At 44.3% G+C, this 16,774-nt stretch overlaps 1 protein-coding gene across 3 annotated transcripts in view; it reads right to left on the bottom strand.

The window, feature by feature from the left end:
- LOC121274602 (pyruvate carboxylase, mitochondrial-like) overlaps positions 1-16,774 on the bottom strand; it is a 1,197,472-nt gene that overhangs the window by 1,097,415 nt on the left and 83,283 nt on the right. For all 3 annotated transcript variants that reach the window (XM_041181940.1, XM_041181941.1, XM_041181942.1), the window contains exons 4-7: positions 14,353-14,537; positions 11,680-11,845; positions 7,295-7,440; positions 2,651-2,768 (exon numbers count right to left, since the gene is read on the bottom strand). In XM_041181940.1, coding sequence (XP_041037874.1) covers positions 2,651-2,768; positions 7,295-7,440; positions 11,680-11,845; positions 14,353-14,537 — 615 coding nt within the window. The remainder of the gene's footprint in view (positions 1-2,650; positions 2,769-7,294; positions 7,441-11,679; positions 11,846-14,352; positions 14,538-16,774) is intronic.

A 16,774-nucleotide genomic window follows, 5' to 3' on the forward strand; every position in this document is an offset into this window, starting at 1 on the left:
TGGTGATGTTGGCTCAGGGATAAATATTTTCCCAAGATACCAGGGGGAACTCTTCCAATAGTGGCAGTCGGATCTTTTACATCCATCTGAGAGTTCAGACAAGGCCTCAGTTTAACGTCTTCTCCAAAAAAACGGCACCTCTGACTGTACAGTACTCCCTCAAGACTCCCCTGGATCATTAATTCAAGTCTCTGAAGTGGAGCTTGAACCCGTGACCTTCCGGCTCAGAGCTGAGAATGCAACCCACGAGGTAACAGTTCACAACAGCATGACAAAGGAATGTATAAAGGGTTTATTGTGAACCTGAAAGTGAAACATGGTGCCAGGGTTGTGAACTGTTTGGCTCAATCTACCATAAGAGGAGTCACAGAATCGTAGATCGGTTGTAGCACAAAAGGAGGCCATTCAGCCCATCACGTCCATGCCGGCTCTCTGTAAGAGCAACTCAGCTAGTCCCACTGCCAGGCCTTTCCCCACTGCCCTGCAAATTTTAACTCTTCAGATAACTATCCAATTCTCTTTTGAAAGCCTCGATTGAATTTGCCTCCACCAAGTACTCAGGCAGTCACTCCAGATCCTAATCACTCGCTGAGTAAAAAGGCTTTTCCTCTTGTCGCCTTTGGTTCTTTTGTCATTTGCCTTAAATCTGTTTCCCCTGGTTTTCAACCCTTCCAGCAATGGGAACAGTTTCTCCCGATCTGCTCTGTTCAGATCCCTCGTGATCTCGAAAACCTCCATCAAATCTCCTCTCAACCTTCTCTACTCTGAGGAGAACAGCCCCAACTTCTTCAATCTATCCTTATAACTGAAGTCCCTTGTTCTTGGAACTGTTCTCATAAATCTTTTCTGCACCCTCGCTAATGCTTTTGCGTCCTTCCTGAAGTGCAGAGAGAAGAACTGGACACAATGCTTCAGCTGAGGCTGAATGAAGTTTCTATAAAGGTTCACCATAAATTTCGTGCTTTCATATTTTATGATTCGATTTATAAAGCCCATGTTGATGTGCCAGCCTGCTTTGCAGCACAGTGAAAGGTGACCTGAGCCAGGGTCAACTGGGAGCGGGAGGGGAAAAAAAATTGGAAAAACACACTCACGGAGAGAAAGAGAAAGGCAATGGTGTGAAGGCGAGAAATCCAGGATGCGGGGCAATTTGACCGGTGACACAACAGTGGAACCAGAAGAGCAGGGAAGAAGCAGCAGGTCGGAGGTGGAAAAGTTGAAATTTCATTCAGGCTCCAGGCGCCTGGAGGAGATCAGGGGAGCACAGATGGGGAATAGAGGGGTATGAAAAGGGGGACGAGAATTCTGACAGAGACATTCTAGGACGGGGAGGATAATGGAACTCGGCAGGGACAGGGAAGCGGATCTGACTGACACAAGGACGTAGGCCACGTTATTCTGGATAAGTTGCACTTAACCAATTTTAGAAGTGGAGAGGTTATCAACGAACATGTTGGAGAAGTTCAGCCACAAGACGATATAAGAGTAGATTAGAAGGTTCAGCAACGAAGTGGTGAAAAGTAAGAGAAAGGCAAGACAATATGTTGGAGCGCGCAGAAATTTATACTGAACATTTATAAATTACTGTTTAGGCCCCGGCTTTAATTTTGTGGCCAATTCTGGGCACCGCACTTTAGGGAGGATATCAAGGCCTGGGAGAGAATGCAGAAGAGATTTACTGGAATGGGGCCAGGGATAAGGGGACTTCAGTTAATGCAGAGAGACTGGAGAAGTTGGGAATGTTCTCCCTACAGCAAAGAAGATTAAGAGGAGATTTAATAGAGGTGTTCAAATTTATGAGGGATTTTGACAAAGGAAATAAGGAGAAACAAGAAGTGGCAAGAAGGTCAGTAACCAGGGGTACACGGATTTAAGATAATTGGCAAAAGAACCAGAGGAGTCACACAGCACAGAAACAGGCCCTTCGGCCCATTGTGTCCATGTTGGCCATCAATCACCTATCTATTCTAATCCCATTTTCCAGCACTTGGCCCGTAGCCCTGTATGCTACGGTGTTTCAAGTGCTCATCTAAATACTCCTTAAATGTTGTGAGGGTTCCTGCCTCTACCACCCCCTCAGGCAGTGTGTTCCCAATTCCAACCATCCTGTGGGTGAAAAACTTTTTCCTCAAACCCCCTCTAAACCTCCTGCCCCTTACCTTAAATCTATGCCTCCTGGTTATTGACACCTCCGCTAAGGGGAAATGTTTCTTCCTATCTACCCTATCTATGCCCCTCACGAGAAGACATGAGATGATTTTTTTTTTTACAAAACGAGTGATTATGATCTGGAATGTTGTTGCTCAAAAAGTCAGTGGAAGCAGATTCACTAATAATTTTCCAAGGGAAAGTGGAAAAGTATTACAAAGGAAACATCTGCAAGGCTAAGTGGCAAAAGCAGGGGGGGTAATATAATTGGATGAGTCTTTCAATAAGTGAAACCTAAACAGCACAATGGTGAGCAGTTTTGCTTATTGTGTATCAGTCAGCAATAGTATAAGTTTAGGGATAATGTTCAAAACACAACACAGAGTTATCCTGATGAAAGGTCACTGACCTGAAACTTGAACTGTTCCTTTCTCCACAGATGTTGCCTGACCTACTCAGTATTTCCAGCATTTTCTGTGTTTTTTTTAAATTACATACTCACCAAGTATCTGTACTTCTATGTGCCTGGGTCTCTCGATGAACCGCTCTATGAACAGTGCTCCATTTCCAAATGCAGACAGCGCCTCAGAGAAAGCTCGCTGGTAGTTCTCCTCCAACTCCTGCAAATGACAGCATTCACAGGAAACTTACAGTGGCTGATCTTCTCACACTCCAATCTCTTAAACAGACCAGACTATTAAGTCCAGATTACTCTACGATTTTCCCTCCCCTTGGGAACCTGTTACAAGCTCACAGTCTGATGTTGAAATGGGGAATAGAAACAGAAAACACTGGGAAAACTCAGCAGGTCTGGAAGCAACTGTGGAGAGAGAAACAGAGTTAACATTTCAAGTCCGTATGACCCTTCTTCCGAGCTAAAGAAAAGGAGAAATGCAATGGGTTTTATGCTGTTTAAGAGGAGATGGAGCAGGTGGATCAAGATAGTAAGTCAGGGATAGGTGATAGCTAAGGAGAGATTGACAAAGATGTAATGGACATAAGGCAAAGGAAGTGTTAATGCTGGCAGTAAAGAGTAAAGAAGGTGCTGCTAGTGGCATAAAGGTAAAATAGTAGAAGGTGTTAATAGCAGGCCCTGTGCCTGACCCCTCCATCCCTGACCCACTTTTTTAATCCAATTTTTATTTATTTATTCATTTTTAAAATGTTATTCCTTTATTTATTTGTTCATTTTTTTATCCTTCTTCCTTAACCACCACCCCGTCCCCGTCACTTGTTTCTATGTTGTGCTTTCACAGAGACCTGCCCTTTGATCTGCTATTAACACCTTCTGCTATCTTACCTTTATGCCACTATCAGCACTCTCTTTAGCCCTTACCACTACCATTAACACTTCCTTTATCTTGTGTCCTTGACATCTCTGTCACTCTCTCCTTAGCTGTCACCTATCCCTGACCTTCTATCTTGCTCCACTTCCTCCTAAACAGTATAAAATCCATCACATTCCCACTTTTCTTTGGATCAGAAGGAGTCATATGGAATCAAAACATTAACTCTGACTCTCTCTCCACAGATGCTGCCAGACCTGCCTGCTGAGCTTTTCCAGCATTTTCTGTTCTCAGATTTCCAGCATCTGCAGTATTTTGCTTTCACGTTGAAATGGGGAAACTGTGACGCAGTGATAATATCACCAAGCTAGTAATCCAAAGGCCCAGGCTAATGCTCTGGGGACATGGGTTCAAATCCCACCATAGCAGCTGTTGGAATTTAAATTCAATTAATAAATTCTAGAGAATAAAGCTAATCTCATGACCATGGAACTATCATTGATTGTTGTAAAAACCTCTGGTTCATTAATACCCTTCAGGGAAGGAAATCTGCCCTCCTTACCTGGCCCGGCCTACATGTGACTCCAGATCCACAGCAATGTGGTTGACTCTTAACTGCCTTCTGAAATGGTCCAGCAAGCCACTCAGTTCAAGGGCAATTCGGGATGGGCAACAAATGCTGGCCTTACCAGTGACACCCACATCCCATGAAAGAAAAACAGAATTCTCTCCCTGGAATATGTGGGTATTTTTTATAAATTCAAGTTGGCAGCATTACCCTGAGGCCCTGGGGACGATAAATCTATTCTGTTTCCGTCAATTTACACATAACAACCAATACGTGTGGGATAGGAGACTCAGGTCCATCGCCTCCTTATCCATGGTACAGCATGCTGAAACTCCTACGACACTCCGATACTGAGCCACGTCATCACACTCATAGGTGAGCTGTTAGTGATCTGGAACGCGCAGCCTGAAAGGGCAGTGGAAGTGGATTCAATAGTAACTTCCAAAAGGGGAATTGGATAAATGCTTAAAGGGAAAACATTTATAGGGCTATGGGGAAAGAGCAGGGAAGTGAGACTGATCGGATAGCTCTTTCAAAGAGCTGGTACAGTCACTGTGGGCTGAATGGCCTCCTGTGCTGTATCATTCTCTGACAACACTTGCTATAAATTACGTCGTTCTCTTTTAATATCTGCTTCATAAATAAACTGCCTCATAATCAACGAGGTGTTAATTGAATCAGGACATTTTTTAAAGCATAAAGATATTTGAATTATTGATCATTTTTTTCCCATTTGCCATCTGATCTTTTCCTGCTGTCTGAGGGATAACCTGTGCAGGGTAACCTGCTCACTGGAGCTTCACTTATGAGGCCATTCTTTAGAGGTGAACTTTGCCAGGCATTTCAAATGTGGGGGCACACAGCCAAGCCTGGTCCTGTCCTCACCAAATGCCCAACACCTGACTCTTCCAGTAGGAGGCGCTGGATAGCAATTCAGATCAGCAACTCATTCAGATTCTCCTACTCAGGAGCCTAGCTCAACTACAGCCTATCTTGTCTGAAGAGGTCAGATTTTCTGAATATATTTTCACCCATTCCCTTCACAAAGGTCTCCTGGCACTGTGCAACTCTGATTAGTAGGACTCTGTTCCTGCCTCCATTAATACTCTAAAACCAGTAACTGGGAGGGAGGGGGTTTAAGATTGAGACAAAGTAACTCAGTAAGTGAGGTAACAGAGGTCAATCAAGGTTAGTGGAGTAGATGTGGCATACATGGAATTTCGAAAGGCATTTGCCAAAGTGCCACACAAGAGCCTTATTAAATAAAGATGGAGGCCCACAGAATTAAGGCAAAAGTAGCTCAGTGACAGAAAGCAGAGGATGATGTTGGACGGATGTTTTTCACACTGGGAGGTGGTCTGCAGTGGTGCTCCCCAAAGGTCAGTTTTGGGTTCATTACTTTTCAATTTTTATAAACGATTTGGTCTGGGGTGTGGGGAGCAGCCTCATAAAGTTTGCAGATGATACAAAACTTGGCAATGTGGTAGATAATGATGAGGATAGTTATAGGCTTCAGGATGATGGAGAAGAGGGTAAAACGGGCAGAATGATGGCAGATGGAGTTCAACATAGAGAAGTGTGAAATGACACACTTTGGGAGGACTCATAGGGAAATAAGGCAGTATACTATAAATGGCACCATTTTGAGCAGAAAGACCTTGATCTCCATACACCCAAATCCTTAAAGGTGACAGGGTAAGTTAATAAGATGGTTCAATAAGCAGATGGGTTAACACATTGAGGCACAAAACATAAAAGCAAAGGGATTCTGCCAGAACTTTATAAATTACTGGTTAGTTTATAAATGACTAGTTAGGAGTATCAGTTGGAGGATTGTGGACGTTTATGGGCCCCAACTTCAGGAAAGATGTAAGGCCTTAGAAAAGGTGCAGAGGAGGTTTACCAGGATCTTACCAGGGATAAGAGACTTCAATTATGAGAGGTTGGAAAAGTTTGGGCTGATCTCCTTGGAACACAGAAGGTTAAGACGTGACCCAATTGATGAAAATTTTTGATGGTGGAGATGGGAAGATCGTGGCATAGTGGTAATGTCACTGGACTAATAATCCAGAGGCCCAGGTTAATGCTCTGGGGATATGGGTTCAAATCCCACCATAGCAGCTAGTAATAATTAATAACTCTGGAATATAAAGGCAGTCTCAGTAATGGTGACCATGATAACCATCATCGATTGTTATAAAAACCCAGCTGGCTCACCAGTATCTTTTACAGAAGGAAATCTGCTTATCTGGTCTGGCCTACATGTGACTCCAGATCCTTAGCAATCTTAAATGGCTAAGCAAGCCACTCAGTTCAAGGACAATTAGGGATGGGCAACAAATGCTGGCCTTGCCAGCGACGCCAACATCCCATGTAGGAATAACAGTATCAAGGGGTATAGGGAGAGAGTGGGAGTATGGTGTTGAGATAGAGGATCAGCCGTGGTCATAATGAATGGTGGAACAGGCTCAAAGGGCTGAATGGCCTCCTCTTGCTCCTATTTTCTATGGTGCACATAGATCTGCACACTGACCCAGACACTTATAGTATAAGGGTCTGGCACAAACAGGATTAATGTGGGACTGAGAACAGTACTGGTCACACGATGATGTAAAAGAACACATGATGCACACCTAGGGGCCAGTCTAGTGTTGGACAGAGCCAAATGCACAAGCAAGCATGGAGACAGCTCCTAGCTTGAACTCTTTATTGTATAAATATACAAGGTTCTTGAAATTAAGAAATACATACGCTCAACTGAAAATGTGACCTAAGCTGATCCCATAAGTTATTTGAAAAGGAAGTTGGACAGGGTTACGGACAAAAAGTGGACGGGGTGGGGGGGGCGGGGGGGGGGGGGGGGGGGAGGGTGGGACTAAGTATTTCAAAGAGCCAGCACTAGCATCGTGGGCCAAATGGCCTCCTTCTACTCTGTAAGCTTCTGTGAGACAAGAGAACTCAGTCAGTGCGGAAGTGTAAGATTGAAACAGGGCAATTCGCTATCTCTCAGCAGGAGATATCAATGGCAGGTGGAGTCCTAGGACTGTTTGATATCTCTGGCTTATGCCCCTCTCTTCTTGGGTGATAAGTATTTGGTGTCTGCTCGGTGTCTGAAGTTGTTAATTCACGGTACTGGAAACAGGGGCATAAAGTAAACTGGGGCAGCACATCAGGCAGAGTGCTGCGCTGTCCCACTTCAATAAATCTTATTAAATTAATCTTTCAGCAGTTTGATTTTTTAAGTCACGGCAGTGGGGTTGAAGGCCTCGCCTGAAACCTCATGCCTGCTTACCTCATAGTTGCGAACCACTCTCATTCCTCTGCCACCACCTCCATACGCAGCCTTAAAGATGATTGGATAACTGTACGAGTTGGCAAATTCTTGGGCCTCTGCCAGGGACGTTATGGGCGTGGCAGTGCCTGGTACAACTGGCACACCTAAAGAGTGAAAGGACAGTGAAATGCTCCAGCCTGTCATAACATCGCAAAGATGGTCTTTTCTCACAGTGGGGCTCTCAGTACACTTGGCACTAAGGTGACAAGTGGGGAACTTGGTCCTAAGGTTCTGGCCAGTGACGCTCTATCTTGCCATTAGAGAAGCACGAGAACAAACTCCAACCTGCCCTCACACACCATGGGGCAACATTGGTTCTTTCTGCTCTGTAAGCTGTTTGCAGCTATCAACATCCTGAGGGTTACCATTGACCAGAAACGTAACTGGACCAGCCACATAAATGCTGTGGTGACAAGTCAAAACAGGTCGGAGGCTGGGAATTCTGCAAAGTAACTCACCTCCCAACTCCTGAAAGCCTGTTCACTGTCTACAAGACGCAAGTCAGGAATTTGATGGAATACTCTCCATTTGCCTGGATGAGTGCAGCTCCAACAACACTCAAGAAGCTCAACAACATCCAGGACAGAGCAGCCCATTTGATTACCATTCCATCCACTATCTTCAACATTCACTCCCTCCACCACCTACAGACAGTGGCAACAGTGTGTACAATCTACAAGATGCACTGCAGCAACTCCCCAAGGCTCCTTTGACATCACCGTCTGCACTGGCGACCTCTGCTAACTAGAAGGACAAGGGTTGCAGGCATATGGGGACACCACTCCCTCCAAATAGCACACCATATTGACCTGGAAATATGTTGCTGTTCCTTCACAGTCACTGGGTCAAAATCCCTCCCTAACAGCACTGTGGGTGTACCTGCACCACATGGAATGCAACAATTCAAGAAGGTGGCTCAAGGGTAACCCACCTCCTGAAGGGTAATTAAGGATGGACAACAAATGCTGGCGATGCCCAGATTCCATGAAATAATAAAAAAAAGTTCAAGTACAAATTCAGCATGGAGAGGTACAATGCCAGCAGAAAGGATGAGCTGTTCAGTGACAATGTGCCCATCTGACGCAAAATGCCAAAATTGCTTCATTTTGAACCACAACATTGTAAACCTCTCACTTCCCATTTTATCAGCTCCAGAGGTTCACCACAAATCACGTGTCTACGTATTCGACAATCAGCCAGCACTTTGTTTTACTACACTTGTTAGGGTGATGGATGAACAACAGCTTTCCAAGCTTTACGTTCTGAGCAAGCAGTCGAGAGACTTAACAGCATTGTTCTCTATTTCAGGTTTCCAAAAGGGGAATTGGATAAAGATTGAAAAGGAGAAATAGCAGAGGAGCAGGGGTTAAGTGGATAACTCAAAGAGCTGGCACAGACAAGATGGGCCGCATGGCCTCTTTCTATGCTATCTGATTCTATGGATTTAGCCAAATGCAGTATAGTACAATGACTTTTCTTATCCTGTACCCATCTGCGACTTTCTTTTTTCATTCACCCTTAAATCTTTTTGTTCCTAGCCATTATCCTTCTGTCTTTCAGGCACTGTCTTATCTCTAGGCTCCAGTTTTCAGTGCTTCATCCAACTGGCTGCCAATGAACGAGCCTCAGCACAGAATATGGGCCAGCTACGCGACCAAGGGAGTGTCACATCCCAGGACCAATCCCTGATTGTGCGGAGACAATGGCGTAGTGGTATTGTTGCTGGACTAGTATTCCAGAGACTAGTATTCCAGGGTAATGCTCTGGGGACCAGGGTTTGAATCCCGCCGCAGGCGGTGGAATATGAGTTCTATGAAAATCTGGAATTAAAAGTCTAACGATGACCATGAAACCATTGTCGATAGTTGTAAAAACCCATCTGGTCCACTAATGTCCTTTAGGGAAGGAAATCTGCTGGTCTGGCCTACTTGTGACTCCAGAACCACAGCAATGTGGTTGACTCTTAAATGCCCTCTGAACAAGGGTAATTAGGGATGGGCAATAAATGCTTGCCCAGCCAGCGATGCCCACATCCCGTGAACAAATAAAAAAAAACGTCCACATATTTACTGGGTCCGGAGCAGCAACCCTGACGGGTTTTTCCTTGCTCAAGGCAAGAGCACTAACCCACCACTAACAACATTTGGCAGTAATCTGGGAAGCAGAGATTGGTTGGAAAGTTGGCAATTTCTCTGCAATACAGACTGAGGATTGGGGAAATGCAGAGCCGTGGCACCATAGCAGCATCACCACACAAAATGTGAGAAAAGCATGACACCAGGCAGCATGCACAGAGGGACAATCTTTAATGTTCTGTATCAATTTTCCCTCCTTCCCTCTTGGGTGCAACAGATAAGCATTCAAAAATGAGGTGGGAGAAAAGGACAACAGCTGTAAGTGTCACTCGCCCTAGCAGAGGTATCCCTTACACACAGCGCTACACATAGAATCATAGAAAGTTTACAGCACAGAATGAGGCCACTTGGCCCATCGCATTTGCGCCGGCCGAAAAACAAGCCACCCAGCCTAATCCCACTTTCCAACATTTGGTCCGTAGCCCTACAGGTTACAGCACTTGAGGTGCATATCCAGACATCTCTTAAATGAGTTGAAGGTTTCTGCCTCTGCTACCCTTTCAGACAGTGAGTTCCAGACCCCTACATTCCTCTGGGTGACAAGATTTTTCCTTTACTTCCCTCTAATCTTCCTACCAATCACTTTAAATCTTTGCCCCCTAATCATTGACCTCTCTGCAGAGGTAAAAAGACGTTTCTCATCCACTCTATCTAGGCCCCTCACAATTTTGTACATTTCAATCAAATCTCCACTCAGCCTCCTCTATTCCAAGAAGAACAACACCAGCCTATCCAATCTTTCCTCATATCTGCAATTTCCCAGTCCTGGCAACATCCATGTTAAATCTCCTCTGTACCCTCTCTAATGCAATTACACCCTTTCTGTGATGAGGTGACCAAACTGCACACAGTACTCAAGTTGTGACCTACCTAATGTTTCATATGGTTCCAGCAAAACTTCCCTGCTCTTATAATCTATGCCTCAGCTAATAAAGGAAATTATTCCATATGCCTTCTTAACCACCATCGACCTATCCTGCTACCTTCAGGGATCTGTGGGCATTCAATCCATGGTCCCTCACTTCTGCTACACCTCTCAGTATCATCCTATTGTATTATATAACCCTTTGCCTTGTTTGACTTACCCAAATGCATCACCTCACGCTTCTCTGGGTTGAATTCCATTTGCCTCTTTTCTGTCCACCCAACCAGTCCACATGTACCGGATTAACATACTGAAGGCTGAATGTACTGGTGGAGCAAGTTCTTGTAAGGTGGGGAGCTTGTCAGCAGCTTTTTCAACGGGCACAAATTAGTGCAGTAAACCAGTTGCAGATTACAGGTCCCAATGAAGGAACTGTCAAGGCCAGCACCAACAGGAATACATATCTTACACACAAAGCCGCACCTTGAGACTTTCGAGAGGAAAAGATTTTTCGCTGCCCCCTGCTTATTTCCAATGATACAGTCAACATTAAAACATGAAGAATGTTACACCTTAATGCCAACGCAGTAAAACGGGTTTGACTTTCCATAAAGGACCACAACAGTAATCTTCAGCATAGTAAAGTGCCGCTATTCACGGGGGAACGTTCCCATGAAACCTCACAAATGGCGAAATCATGAACGACGAGCATACTTTACAATGGGAGCCAATTAGATAGATTCCAGCCATCCTAAAATTTTACATGTATAAAGGGCCAAAGGCAATAAGAACTATGTCTTTAATAAATTTAAAGAGAAATTTACAGGGAAAATTGTTTAATTAAACAAGACAACAAGAAAAATGTAATATTTGTCATACTTAACAGTACTTGAGAGCGGTGAGAGCGGAGGTGGACTGTGATCGGGAATTAAATAGCAGCAACGAAGAACGCCCACAAGCAAACAACAGCAGATGATGCAGGCGCAGAATGCACTTTCTGCTGCAGGAAATACATCAGGGACACGTTCCTTTTTTTAAACTTTATTTAGGTGTTTCTTTTCGGCATTTTCTAAAGATGGCTTCTGTTTTTTATTTTTTAAAACCACGGATAAGTGACATATCCGGACCCGCAACGGGTGAGCTGGTGTAAAAGACGCTTTCACGGATAATCGAATTCACGACAGAGGAAGTTCGCGAACGGCGGGATTTTACTGTAGCTGCACCTCCCACGCTCTCAGGGAGGGCGGAGGATGGAGGGCGGGGGGGTGGGGGTGGGCAGGAATGGAAGCAAGAATACCAGCGGGTCTAAACAGAATAAAGAGTTAAGGTATTGTGACGGGTACCAGCTTCGATAGCGATGGCCCGAGCCTCCACTTTGTCGCCCATTCTGCGCACCACTTCCGGGCTGGGTCCAACAAAGCGTACCCCGGCATCCACGCAGGCCTGTGCAAAGTCTGCTCTCTCCGACAAGAATCCGTAGCCTGGGTGAATTGCATCAACTTCATTTTCCTGAAAACAACCAGCACAATAATCGTTTAGTACGAAGACTGGGCCAGGCCAAATGGAGTTAATTTCAATCAGGGTGAAGAGAGAAACGCTCAATCACTTATCAATCATTTTGCAAGGCCTGACCAAAATATCAGAGGTCGGGTTGATTTCCTCCTGAACCTGCTGTCCAGCCTCCCCAAGCCCCTCGACCCAGCCTCCCCGCCTCTTCCGATAGCTCCTCTTCCCGCCTTTTCCGGCCTTCCCCACTCCTGCTTGTTTCTCTTCCCTCGTCACCAATTGTCAAGCCCCTAGCTCCAGCCTTACCGATCCCATACACTGAAACCCCTGTCTCCAGCCTTCTCGCCTGCTTGCCTCCCTCTTTTCCAGCTCCCCCCACCCCCAACTCCTCATGCTCTTATCTCAGGTCTTTGCCCTCTCCTGGTTGCCCCTCTCTTTCCACCCTGATCCATTTTTCTGGCCTTCCCCGCCAAAAATTGCTGGATACTGTCGGAAGAGAAAAAAACAGGAGAAATCATCATCACTGCCATGTATGCTCTACCTGATGGCAGTTTCTTGGCTTGTGCTGGTCCTTCCATATCTTTCTGTCCGGTACCAGTCTTTTCATTTGCCAATAATTTCTTTCAATTTTCAAGCCAACCAACATTAATATTCTCTTCCTTCCTCTTCTCTCTTGGAATCTTCCCTGTGTCACATCTCTTATTAGTCCGTTTCCTCTTAAGATGTGTCCTACTCAGTCTCTCTACCATTTCCTAATTCCATTCAACAAATTTCTTCGTTCATTCACTCTCCGTAGCACTTTATCATTTGTTATTTTTTCCGCCCAACAGATCCTTTCCATCCTCCACGAACTTTTCAAAGATATTCAGCAAGTTGGGTCTCCTCTTTCCGTAAGGTCCAAGTCTCACATCCATACAAAATAACACTCCAAATCAAGCTCTTTACAAGTCACTTCTTGAGCTGTTTATTCAGCTTCCTGGTTGGCAACCGCCTCATCTTACCAAACACGGCCTTTCTCATTATCCTTGTTCTTATTTCTCTGTTGCGTCTTCCATCTTCCATGTTATGCTTATTAAACACTTGAATTCTTGCACCTATTCTAGTTCTCCATTCTATGAATACATGAATAGTTTTTTGATGATTTTGAGAGATGCATTGTTTTGGCTTTGCCAAGGTTCACTTTCATTCCAAAGTTTATGGCTGCTGTAACTAGGCTATCCACTAGTCCTCGTAACCTTTCTGCTGTACTTGCTTTGTCATCTGCAAATCTAACTAATGTTATCATTGACTTCCCTATCTTTCCTACCATCCACCCCCTGCCCCACCCACCCACCCCACGATGTTTACTCCAGATTCTATGTCTTCAAACACTTCTTTGTTCATAGAAAGTGCTGGAAAAGCTCAGCAGGTATGGCAGCATCAGTGGAGAGAGCGAGAGACAGCTAATATATTTTTGTCCAATTTGTCTCTTCTTCGGAAGTCCAAACAGTTCCGATGAAGAGTAATTTTTTCTCTATTATCCGTTCATGGGATGCAGGCATCACTGGCTAGGCCAGCATTTATTGCCCATCCCTAATTGCCCTTGTTCAGAGGGCATTTTTAACAGTCAACCACATTGCTGTGGGTCTGGGTCATGTCGGCCAGACCAGGTAAGGATGGTAGATTTCCTTCCCTAGATAACATTAGTGAACCAGATGGGTCTTTATGACAATCAGCAATGGTTCAATTCCAGATTTCCGTTTATTGAATTCAAATGTCAACAACTGCAATGGTGGGATTTGAACCTGGGTCTTCAGAGCATTACTCTGGCTCTCCGGAATACTAGTCCAGAGACAATACCACTATTCCACTGCCTCCCCTCTCGTTTGTTTCTTTGTCCACAGATGCCACCAGACCTGCTCAGCTTTTCCAGCACTTTCGGCTTTTATTTCTGATATCTAGCATCTGCAGTAGTTTACTTCTTTGATCATTGCTTCTGCATAGGCATTGAAGAAGACTGGCGATGAACAACACCCTCGTCGAACCCATCTTCCAATTACACATGGTTCTGTCTCCCCGTTGGCTCTCTCACTGTTGCTGTTTGTCCCCATGTACAAACTTCCAATGAAAAAACAGGAGAGAAAAAAATTACCAGTTCCTGCCGTTGAATTCGGCAGGCCCTCCGCATCCTGAGCCTTGCTAAGCTTTGCCAGTGCTACCACATTCCCTCTCTGCCTCCCTGTACGTTTTGGGGCCTGTGAATTTCACATTTGATGAACCCAACAGCATCCCGTGCAGAGTAGAAGGAAAGGAAAACTAAACTTAATTTCCTAAACACATCTACATAATACTTTTTAATGCCTGAGGCTTCCTAGATTCTGTGGCCGTGTGGAATGTAGGCCACAAGTGAACCTGAAAACAATCATTCTCTAAGACAGTTTGCATTTCAGAAAAAAACCTCACCATCAATGTGGGATTTATGACTTTAATCCAAATACTACAAGTCATGAACAGTTGAATAAAATACTTGCCTTGGCTACTTTAATGATGTCAGGAATGTGTAAGTAAGCTTGGACAGGAGGTAGTCCTTTCCCAATCAGGTAGGCTTCATCGGCCTTTTGTCTGTGCATCTGCCCTGTGTCCTGTTCCGAATAAACTGCCACGGTGCGAATCCCGAGCTCAGTGCAAGCTCGGAAGACTCTGATTGCAATCTCACCTAATCAGACAAATAACAAGAAAATGTTACATAGAGCATAGGAACAGGAGGAGGCCATTCAGCTCCTCGAACCTGGTCTATTCTAGCATTCAATTAGATTTTGTTTGAACTGTGTCTTAAGTATTGTGTCATTAAGTTTGCTTTAGTAATATGCATTAAGTATGCAAAAAGAGACATGTCTAAACTTTTTGTCTTGCACTCCTCAGGGCATTTTGCAAGAATATGACTATAAAGGGAAAACAACTGTGTCTTCACTCTATTTTCCCACTTGGTTCCATATCCCCTAACACCTTTACTGAACAAAAACATATCACTCTGAGGCTTGAAACTTTCTATTGACCCCCAGTCTTTCCTTTTTCCAGACTTCACCCCCCCCAGCCCCCAAACCACCATCAGAGGAAATAGTTTCTCTCTATCTACCCTTTCAATTCCTTTAATATTGCTATAAAAAGACACATGTTGTTGAAGCTTTTCATCTTGCACTCATCAGGACAATTCGCAAGAATACCAAATTATGAAGGGAACAACAATTTATACTGCATGAGAAGAGAGTGCTGATAGGTGGACTCTGATTGGTAGAGGCATTGTAACGGAGAATGCACCAGTTAACTGATAAGCTAACAGTTAATTGCCAAGCTTTATTTAAGTTCAAACCAGGGAGGTGATTGGTGAAGGCATTGCCCTAGGGAATGAACCAAGGAATGGCTGTCACCTATTTTGATTAGTTGAAATGTTATTTTTGTCTTCTCTGGTTCATTCCCCAAAGGAATGCTTTGGCCAATCAGAGTCAACGTGCCTGGTCTGAATTTAAACAAAGCTTGGCAGTTAACTGTCAGTTATCAGTTATGCATTCTCCATGGCAACGCCTCTGCCAATCAGAGTCCATCTGCCAACCAATCAGTAGTCTCTTCTCATGCAGTATAAATTACTGTTCCCTTCAGAACTTGGTATTCTTGTGAATTGCCCTGATGAGTGCAAGATGAAAAGCTTCGACAACATGTCTTTTTTCAACAATTCTCAAGTTTTATACTACTAAATTCCTTTTATAATTTTAAACATTTCAATACTTAATTTTCTATGCTCAAGGGAATACAAGCCTAGTCAAAGCAACCTATTTTCATACTCTGATACTTTTTGGCATTTTGCTCTATTATCATTCTGTGATTCTGCACTGCACCCCTTCCAAGGACAATACATCCTTCCTGAGTGCGATGCGCAGGACTGAACAGAGATGCTCCAGATGGGGTCCGACAAGTAGCTTTATTAAGTCTCTACAATTGATAATACAGCAACTAGCTCAGTGATGGAACAAATTGATGGCATTGAGATGGACATTTAGAAATTTGTGACACACAGAAGTGGGGGAGACTAACCTAGTTCTTCAAATAGGTGGCCAGAAACCTGGGGACAAACCTAGGATGTGATGCAAGTTGCTAAAGAAATAAAAAGAAAAGAGGACAGAAAGTGGATGGGTGAAAATTTCATCTAGTCAGATGGCACAGATTGTTGGGCTAACCAAGTGGCAACCTTTGGGTTCATTCATCAATGTTCAATGCATCCGGTTCCCCATCTTAGCCACACAATCAGGAAAATAAAAATGCAACAAAACTATAGGTCAGGGAGTGATCATGAGACACTTGAGGGTTGCAGCAGAGTGCTGCCTGTTCATAGCCCGATGAGTACCTTTACCGTGCTTCTCACAGACTCTCTGCATCAAGGGTGTTGAAAAGAGCCCTCAGCACAACTGCACTCTTGAGTTATCTGTCCTGTAATGCTGATGTCTACGCAGTGACTCTGAACAAGGGGAAAAAGCAGAGCACAGCTGCTCCACACAGGAAACGAAGGTTCAAAGGTTACCATGCCATGGTTGGGAGATATTAGATGCACCAGCAACTGTGAATAAACCTCTGCATTTTGCAGAGCATTTAAAGCCTTCACCAAACGCTAGTGCCTACATGCTGACCTACAAATAGACGTTTTGCCTGTTTTTGACCCAGGTGATGTATTGAATGGATCAATGGATTGGGTCACACTCAAGTTTAAAACTGCAACTCATGCCTTACAGTTTGTACAGACTCATACAAACAATGGCATGGAAGGAGGCCATTTTGCCCTGACTAGCATTTCAACAGGCGCTGCTTACTTTAATCCTACTTCCTGGTCTCCTTCTATATTATTCCTTTACAAAATCTTTTTCCAGTTCCCCTTTAAATGATGTTACAAGTCTCTGCCTCAAC

The sequence above is a fragment of the Carcharodon carcharias genome (genome assembly GCF_017639515.1).
Source record: "Carcharodon carcharias isolate sCarCar2 chromosome 37 unlocalized genomic scaffold, sCarCar2.pri SUPER_37_unloc_1, whole genome shotgun sequence".
Taxonomy (NCBI): Eukaryota; Metazoa; Chordata; class Chondrichthyes; order Lamniformes; family Lamnidae; genus Carcharodon; species Carcharodon carcharias.